General features: G+C 43.3%; 1 protein-coding gene across 1 annotated transcript in view; it reads left to right on the forward strand.

The window, feature by feature from the left end:
• The window catches only part of LOC106606048 (uncharacterized), a 29,044-nt gene extending 23,031 nt beyond the window's left edge, over positions 1–6,013 (forward strand). The window contains exons 2-5 of the mRNA XM_082975669.1: positions 2,767–2,859; positions 2,956–3,041; positions 4,977–5,081; positions 5,561–6,013. Of these exons, the coding sequence (XP_082831795.1) occupies positions 2,767–2,859; positions 2,956–3,041; positions 4,977–5,051 (254 nt within the window). The 3' untranslated portion in view covers positions 5,052–5,081; positions 5,561–6,013. The remainder of the gene's footprint in view (positions 1–2,766; positions 2,860–2,955; positions 3,042–4,976; positions 5,082–5,560) is intronic.
• The last annotated feature ends 4,058 nt before the right edge of the window (positions 6,014–10,071 follow it).

The following is a 10,071-nucleotide window of genomic DNA, read 5'->3' on the forward strand; positions in this document are numbered from 1 at the left end:
GAGAAGTCTCTGTTTGTCTCTGCTCCATAACTCATAGGATAAGTATCTGTTTGTCTCTGCTCCATAACTCATAGAAGAAGTCTCTGTGTGTCTCTGCTCCACAACTCATAGGAGAAGTCACTGTTTGTCTCTGCTCCATAACTCATATGAGAAGTCTCTGTTTGTCTCTGCTCCATAACTCATAGGAGAAGTCTATATTTATCTCTGCTCTATAACACATAGGAGAAGTCTCTGTGTGTCTCTGCTCCATAACTCATAAGAGATGTCTCTGTGTGTCTCTGCTCCATAACTCATAGGAGAAGTCTCTGTTTGTCTCTGCTCCATAACTCATAGGAGAAGTCTCTGTGTGTCTCTGCTCCATAACTCATAGGAGAAGTCTCTGTTTATCTCTGCTCCATAACTCATAGGAGAAGTCTCTGTTTGTCTCTGCTCCATAACTCATAGGAGAAGTCTCTGTGTGTCTCTGCTCCATAACTCATAGGAGAAGTCTCTGTATGTTTCTGCTCCATAACTCATAGGAGAAGTCTCTGTGTGTCTCTGCTCCATAACTCATAGGAGAAGTCTCTGTGTGTTTCTGCTCCATAACTCATAGGAGAAGTCTCTGTTTGTCTCTGTGCCATAACTCATAGGAGAATTCTCTGTTTGTCTCTGCTCCATAACTCATAGGAGAAGTCTCTGTTTGTCTCTGCTCCATAGCTCATAGGATAAGTATCTGTTTGTCTCTGCTCCATAACTCATAGGAGAAGTCTCTGTGTGTCTCTGCTCCATAACTCATAGGAGAAGTCTCTGTTTGTCTCTGCTCTATAACACATAGGAGAAGTCTCTGATTGTCTCTGTTCTATAACTCATAGGAGAAGTCTCTGTTTGTCTCTGCTCCATAACTCATAGGAGAAGTCTCTGTGTGTCTCTGCTCCATAACTCATATGAGAAGTCTCTGTGTGTCTCTGCTCCATAACACATAGGAGAAGTCTCTGTTTGTCTCTGCTCCATAACTCATAAGAGAAGTCTCTGTGTGTCTCTGCTCCATAACTCATAGGAGAAGTCTCTGTGTGTCTCTGCTCTATAACTCATAGGAGAAGTCTCTGTGTGTCTCTGCTCCATAACTCATAGGAGAAGTCTCTGTTTGTCCCTGCTCCATAACTCATAGGAGAAGTCTCTTTTTATCTCTGCTCCATAACTCATAGAAGTCTCTGTGTGTCTCTGCTCCATAACTCATAGAAGTCTCTGTGTGTCTCTGCTCCATAACTCATAGAAGTCTCTGTGTCTCTGCTCCATAACTCATAGGAGAAGTCTCTGTGTGTCTCTGCTCCATAACTCATAGGAGAAGTCTCTGTTTATCTCTGCTCCATAACTCATAGGAGAAGTCTCTGTGTGTCTCTGCTCCATAACTCATAGGAGAAGTCTCTGTTTGTCTCTGCTCTATAACACATAGGAGAAGTCTCTGATTGTCTCTGTTCTATAACTCATAGGAGAAGTCTCTGTTTGTCTCTGCTCCATAACTCATAGGAGAAGTCTCTGTGTGTCTCTGCTCCATAACTCATATGAGAAGTCTCTGTATGTCTCTGCTCCATAACACATAGGAGAAGTCTCTGTTTGTCTCTGCTCCATAACTCATAAGAGAAGTCTCTGTGTGTCTCTGCTCCATAACTCATAGGAGAAGTCTCTGTGTGTCTCTGCTCCATAACTCATAGGAGAAGTCTCTGTGTGTCTCTGCTCCATAACTCATAGAAGAAGTCTCTGTTTATCTCTGCTCCATAACTCATAGGAGAAGTCTCTGTTTATCTCTGCTCCATAACTCATAGGAGAAGTCTCTGTTTGTCTCTGCTCCATAACTCATAGGAGAAGTCTCTGTTTGTCTCTGCTCCATAACTCATAGGAGAAGTCTCTGTGTGTCTCTGCTCCATAACTCATAGAAGTCTCTGTGTCTCTGCTCCATAACTCATAGGAGAAGTCTCTGTTTGTCTCTGCTCCATAACTCATAGGAGAAGTCTCTGTGTGTCTCTGCTCCATAACTCATAGAAGTCTCTGTGTGTCTCTGCTCCATAACTCATAGGAGAAGTCTCTGTGTGTCTCTGCTCCATAACTCATAGGAGAAGTCTCTGTTTGTCTCTGCTCCATAACTCATAGGATACGTATGTGTTTGTCTCTGCTCCATAACTCATAGAAGAAGTCTCTGTGTGTCTCTGCTCCACAACTCATAGGATAAGTCTCTGTGTGTCTCTGCTCCATAACTCATAGGAGAAGTCTCTGTGTGTCTCTGCTCCATAACACATAGGAGAAGTCTCTGTGTGTCTCTGCTCCATAACTCATATGAGAAGTCTCTGTTTGTCTCTGTGCCATAACTCATAGGAGAAGTCTCTGTTTGTCTCTGCTCCATAACTCATAGGAGAAGTCTCTGTGTGTCTCTGCTCCATAACTAACAGGAGATGTCTCTGTTGGTCCTGGGCAGGGAAGATGAGGTCGAACACCTGAGAGTTTATTTCTCCCCTGAGGCATACCAAACAAATGAGGTGGAGCTCTCCAAACCCAGAATCCACCTTTAACGGAACAATGGCTTTTGTTTGCGTGCAAATAACACACTGCGTAATCCTCATGTTGGGTGTATCTGATATGTTTGTAATAGGAGATGTTGAGGAGCACAATGTGACATGGAGTGTAGTTCAGTGAAAGACATGATGGGATATGAGGTATGATATAGATAGCTTTTAGTTTCAGGGCTGACCAGGATTTTGATCATAGTATTTCACTCTCTTCCATTTTCCACAGCAAACAAAGAGGACTATGAGGAGGAATATGATGACTATTCTACACAAACACCAGACTATGACTACACCGCCACCTTCGATTACACCTATTTCAGTAAGCCACTTAACCAGATATGTTAGTTCAAGTGTTAGTGTGGCCTCACTTTGTGGTTCTCCTCACCAACATCGTTGATGTCTGTCATCTTTTAAGGTAACACCACCGGCCATGAGGACTATAGTTTGTTTGTAATTCTAGAAGACAAGAAGAATGTGGAGGAGAAGGATCTTGAGAATAAGGTACAGTATGTTTGGCGTTATGGCTGCTTCCTATCTCAGCACACACCACTAATTGACAGCCTGGCTTCATACATCTCCCCATCAATGTATAAAATGAAGGAAAACCCATGTTTTGGATAAGGTCTGCAGACTGAAAGTAAATCTATTTTGTTTCTATTTGTCAGTATGTCCGGTTCTGTCTAATGTCCCTAATGCATCTTATCTAATATGGCAGTTTCTCCATGTCATACAGTGGTGTATTACTGTATTTTAAATGTGATGATGTCATACAGTGGTGTATTACTGTATGTTAAATGTGATGATGTCATACAGTGGTGTATTACCTTATGTTAAATGTGATGATGTCATACAGTGGTGTATTACCGTACGTTAAATGTGATGATGTCATACAGTGGTGTATTACTGTATGTTAAATGTGATGATGTCATACAGTGGTGTATTACTGTATTTTAAACGTGATGTTGTATAACCAAATGTAAACGTTAATGTCCATGGACTCCCTCGTCCGTTATCACACCCTATACATCCTATACACATCCTGGATCCGTTTTGGGTCTTGTCATGCCTCCACAACACGAAAAATTGTGTTTGACCAAATGCAATGCTATTTCTCTGTAAACAAATTGACAACAGACTTTCAGCATGCTTATAGAGAAGGGCACTCAACAGGTACTACACTGTCAGGTACTACACTGATGATTGAAAGAAGTTGATAGAAGTTGATAGAAGTTGAAGTTGATAGTAAGAACATTGTGGGAGCTGTACTGTTAGATTTTAGTGCAGCCTTTGATATTATTGACCATAACATGTTGTTGAGAAAACTATTTTAGGGATTTTCAACCTCTGCCATATCGTGGATTCAGAGCTATCTATCTAATATAACTCAGAGGGTTTTCTTCAATGGAAGCTTCTCTAATGTCAAACATGTAGGGTGTGCCAGTAATAAACGTGTCCTGAACATCTCTACAACTAAGAGCATTGTATTTGGTACAAATCATCCCCTAAGCTGAATGGTGTGGCTGTTGAACAAGTTGAGGAGACTAAATGACTTGCCGTTACCTTAGATTGTAAACTGTCATGGTCAAAACATATAGATTCAATGGTTGTAAAGATGGGGAGAGGTCTGTCCGTAATAAAGATGTTCTGCTTTTTTCACACCACACTCCACAAAGCAATTCCTGCAGGCTCTAGTTTTGTCTTATCTTGATTATTGTCCAGTCATATGGTCAAGTGCTGCAAAGAAAGACCTAGTTAAGCTGCATCTGGCCCAGAACAGAGCAGCACGTCTTGCTCTTCATTTTAATCAGAGGGCTGATATAAATACTATGCATGCCAGTTGTTACATCTGCTCCTGCTACGCCCTCTACTTCTCCCTAACCTGCCGCCACTCCCCCAGTGCTCTCTTCCTCTCTGTGCGTGTGTGATTGTGTGGGCGGAGAGAGGTGTGCTGCAACCTGTTCCATAATCAAGACCTCTACAAATTCTGTCTGTCCTTGAGCTGTTCTTGTCTATTAATGTTCTGTATTATGTCATGTTTCATGTTTTGTGTGGACCCCAGGAAGAGTAGCTCCGGCTTTCGCAACAGCTAATGGGGATCCTAATAAAATACCAAAAATACCGTGATCATTGTAATCCCTCACCAAACACTCTGGTTTTTACCTTTCCAAACATGTCTCTTTGTGGGCGTCCGTATTTTAGATTTGTCACGTTTGAGCAGGAAAAATGTATTTCAGTAAACACAAGGGGTAAATAATGCCGAAGTGTCACATACTGTAGTTCCAGCATTCACAGAGACAGGAGGTCTCTGCATGAGGAGCAAACTTGCCAAGACAGCGATGAAACATGCAAACACTAACCCCAGTGAAGAATGTTCTTATAACACTTCCCTTCTGCAGCTTATCATGTTCTAATGACCTTTTACTGACCTCTATTCAGGCTTTAGCAATTGGCTCCCCATGCCCAGTGCTACTCCTCGGATTGGCCGCTCACCAACTCCATCGATTACTGTGAATGAGACCGAGCACTGCAGAACATACACAGGTACATCTACTTTCTGACCAAAACTTTCTTTAACATGTCTTTGTCTTTCTTTCTCCCTTCTCCTATTTCTCCTCAATACTATGCAGGTTGCAGGACATAATGAATGTGGAAAAGTGCCATGCATTGATAGCACACAGTGGTACACAAGTACACACTAGAACTAGGAAGTTAACCCAGGACCTTGAGGTCAAAGGTCAAGTACCCTGACCACTTTATTTGCGACTCCCATCATTCATAGGCTCATAGCCATAAAGATATCTCTCTCAAGACATTCATGTGAAGGCCCCAAATGGGACGAACGCCGAAGGGCACCTAAGTAACCATAATTTTTCACCCCGTCTAGAATTGAAGGGTCTTGAAAATAAACAAAGTTAATTGCTGACAATATCCCGTGAAAAGGCTTTTTTAATGATTTAGAGACAGGGTCATAAACCTCTTGTTTATTTTCTCCACTAATATGTGTTTCTTAATTCTCACAGATATACAGGACCCTGAACTGAGGAGAAAGTTACCCAATATTCTGGAATTGGACTGAGGAGAAAGTTGACCCAATATTCTGGAATTTGACCTTTTTAAGAATCAAATGGACAGAGCATGAGATTCTCCACCACTGACTTTCTATACTATAGTTGGAAAAACTCATGGTGAATCCTGAATCCTAACTTGTGAAAGAAGCCCACAACTTGAATTCATAAATATCTCCCATAATAATACTTCCGTTGTATGCACGTCTCAAGTTGTAAGATGTGTCCCTTAGAGTAATAATAGCACAAAGCCAATATACCCCACGTATTCCATCTTGTTTTGACTTTATACAAACTAAATATGGATATTATACATGCTGTTTATCTTTTAATACATATTTTCCAAGTATGTTTTGTTTCTGTTCGATATTCTGTTATGAAAATATAATGCTTTCTACAACCATGGTACATTTTTTCTCTTCTCTATGGTCAATGCTTTATAGTCTATGCTTTAATGACATGCAGATGTGAAATGAGACAACCCATGTATTAGTTATAGGGTTCTAATTATCTTCCCTTCCCTAGAAAAGCATTTAAAAGAGAATTATATGTTAACAATAAAACAGAGAAATCCCCAATGAGGTGCAAGGAGGCTTTAGGGCCATTTAACATGTTCTGTTTATTTGAGTTCCTTTTGTATTCTGACATGATCTCAGAGACAGGATTGTTCTTTCTGAACTGCAGCCAAGAAACGGTGAGGATGAGATGACTGTATTAATGCATTCTGGGATGGGCCCTGTACATGGGTAGAGAGATGGGGCTGGGCCTGTACAGGGGTAGAGGGATGGGGCTGGGCCTGTACAGGGGTAGAGGGATGGAGCTGGGCCTGTAAAGGGGTAGAGGGATGGAGCTGGGCCTGTAAAGGGGTAGAAGGTTTGGGTCTAGGCCTGTACAGGGGTAGAGAGTTTGGGTCTAGGCCTGTACAGGGGTAGAGAGATGGGGCTGGGCCTGTACAGGGGTAGAGGGATGGAGCTGGGCCTGTACAGGGGTAGAGGGATGGAGCTGGGCCTGTACAGGGGTAGAAGGTTTGGGTCTAGGCCTGTACAGGGGTAGAGAGTTTGGGTCTAGGCCTGTACAGGGGTAGAGAGATGGGGCTGGGCCTGTACAGGGGTAGAGGGATGGAGCTGGGCCTGTACAGGGGTAGAGGGATGGAGCTGGGCCTGTACAGGGGTAGAGGGATGGGGCTGGGCCTGTACAGGGGTAGACAGTTTGGGTCTAGGCCTGTACAGGGGTAGATGGATGGGGCTGGGCCTGTACAGGGGTAGAGGGATGGGGCCTGTACAGGGGTAGAGGGTTTGGGTCTAGGCCTGTACAGGGGTAGATGGATGGGGCTGGGCTCATACCTTAGTCTTCTCCTTTGTTCTGACTATAGAAGTTGGGGTAGACATATCTATTATATTTATTTGTACTGAATTTCAGGTTTTTATTTTTACTTGGAATGAGCGTTTCGTTGCCTCCCAGGCCCTAGTACATAAGGAATCTCTCCTTGCTTCACACTGCTACACTGTTTTGTCCATCAAGCATTTTTAGATGCGCCACAGGACATGCTCACTGCACTGATTAAAAGAGCTGAAGTACGACTACTATGATAATTGGTGTAATGGGGCAGTAAATGTAGCTTATCACAGAGACAATCAATTCATGAAGTCATTGTACTGCTGGAAGGAAACACTAGTCTAGTAGAAACACTAGTCTACATAATGTCTGGTATGGGGTCCCTCAGGGAAGATATTTGGGAGTTATGCCAAAACAAATGTCCATTAAGCTCTATGAGATGTGTCACAGACGTCGATGAAAGGTGACCAAAACGCAGCGGGTATAGTGCTCATCTTCTTTTAATATTAATAAAGTGAACACTTAAACAAAACAACAAACTGACAATCAACAGTTCTGCAAGGTACACAGACTATACAGAAAACAACCACCCACCAACCCAAAGGAAAAAACAGGCTGCCTAAGTATGGCTTCCAATCAGAGACAACGAAAAACACCTGCCTCTGATTGGAAACCATACTCGGCCAAACATGGAAAAGGAAACATAGAAATAGAAAACTAGAACCAAAATCCCCTACAACCAAAAAAAAAAAAAAAACACAAAACAAACACCCCCTGCCACGCCCTGACCATACTACAATTACAAATTACCCCTTTACTGGTCAGGACGTGACAAGATGGTTGTGTGCAGTGCAGATGCATGGTTTTGCTGAAGCATTGATGTAATTTTGTTTTACCTTCCTTCTCATTAATCTGCAGGCGTAGGATATCCTGTGCCCAGGATTCTCCCTGGAGGTCTGACACTTACAGCCAGCATAACCCCTTCTGGCTCAATGCTCACTCTAGCCCGGCAAGGGCGAAGCGCTGTGCTGGGGAATGCAGGGTATCGTGCATGGAGCAGGCGTGGGATATCCTGGGCCGAGGAGCCGCACTGGAGGCCAGATACGCTGCGCCGGCGCACTTTTTCCTGGCTGCCGGTTAGCTGTTGCACGACAACGTTGCGGAGCCTGTATCGACCACACTGGGCTCTGAGTGCTCTGAGTGCATATGGGCGACATAGTGTGCATACCTCCATACTGCCTAGCTCCTCCCTCTGTGCGTCTGCTCCGTCGTGCGCTTTCCACCAGTCCCTTTCTCCGGAATCCAGCGTCATCATCCGCTCTTGACTCCTCGACCGGCTCTGGTTTCCTCCACGGCTCCCTCCGAATTGCCCGGGAAGTTAGGTCAGGGTTCCCCCCTGACCTAGCAAAACTCCCCTTATGCCCCCCCAAAACATTTTTGGGGGCTGCCTCTTCACCTCCTGAATAGGAGGATACAACGCCTTGTACCTCCGTCGTTCCCTCTTCGCTTCCTCCAGCTCCGCCTTTGGGCGCTGGTACTCCCCAGCCTGGCTCCATGGACCCTTTCCATCGAGGATCTCCTCCCATGTCCATGACTCGAGATACCTCCTCTCCTGCTCCTTACCCCGCTGCTTGGTCTTCTTTTGGTGGGTGGTTCTGTCACAGGCGTCGATGAAAGGTGACCAAAACGCAGCGGGTATAGTGCTCATCTTCTTTTATTATTAATAAAGTGAACACTTAAACGAAAACAACAAACCGACAATCAACAGTTCTGCAAGGTACACAGACTATACAGAAAACAACCACCCACCAACCCAAAGGAAAAAACAGGCTGCCTAAGTATGGCTTCCAATCAGAGACAACGAAAAACACCTGCCTCTGATTGGAAACCATACTCGGCCAAACATGGAAAAGGAAATATAGAAATAGAAAACTAGAACCAAAATCCCCTAGAACAAAAAAAAAACAAAAAAAAACACAAAACAAACACCCCCTGCCACGCCCTGACCATACTACAATTACAAATGACCCCTTAACTGGTCAGGACGTGACAAGATGGTTGTGTGCAGTGCAGATGCATGGTTTTGCTGAAGCATTGATGTCATTTTGTTTTACCTTCCTTCTCGTTAATCTGTTGGCAATACGTGCTATTTATAAGACAAGTGAGACTATGGAAGGGAAGATGTAGGTCAGTCTGACTGATGAAGCCAACAGGCGGGTTGCAAAGAAAAAGACCACAAAATGCCAACTTCATTCTCTACCTCTCTCTCTCTGCTCTCTCTTCTCTCTCTTCTCTCTCTCTGCTCTCTCTGCTCTCTCTCTTTTTCTCTGCTCTCTCTCTTCTCTCTCTCTGCTCTCTCTCTACCTCTGCTCTCTCTTCTCTCTCTCTCTCTGCTCTCTCGCTCTCAATTTTAATTTCAATTTAAGGGCTTTATTGGCATGGGAAACATATGTTAACATTGCCAAAGCAAGTGAAGTCGATAATAAACAAAAGTGAAATTAACAATACAAATTAACAGTAAACATTACACTCACAGAAGTTCCAAAAGAATAAAGGCATTTCAAATGTCATATTATGTCTATATCCAGTGTTGTAACGATGTGCAAATAGTTAAAGTACAAAAGGGAAAATAAATAAACATAAATATGGGTTGGTGTTTGTTCTTCACTGGTTGCCCTTTTCTTTTGGCAAGAGGTCACAAATCTTGCTGCTATGATGGCACACTGTGGTATTTCACCCAGTAGATATGGGAGTTTATCAAAATTGTTGTCAAATTCTTTGTGGATCTGTGTAATCTGAGGGAAATATGTATCTCTAATATGGTCATACATTTGGCAGGAGGTTAGGAAGTGCAACTCAGTTTCCACCTCATTTTGTGGGCAGTGTGCACATAGCCTGTCTTCTCTTGAGAGCCAGGTCTGCCTATGGCGGCCTTTCTCAATAGCAAGGCTATGCTCACTGAGTTTGTACATAGTCAAAGCTTTCCTTAAGTTTGGGTCAGTCACAGTGGTCAGGTATTCTGCCACTGTGTACTCTCTCTGTTTAGAGCCAAATAGCATTCTAGTTTACTCTGTTTTTTTGTTAATTCTTTCCAATGTGTCACATAATTATCTTTTTGTTTTCCCATGATT

This window comes from Salmo salar, chromosome 05 (assembly GCF_965601325.2).
Source record: "Salmo salar chromosome 05, fSalSal1, whole genome shotgun sequence".
Classification (NCBI taxonomy): Eukaryota; Metazoa; Chordata; class Actinopteri; order Salmoniformes; family Salmonidae; genus Salmo; species Salmo salar.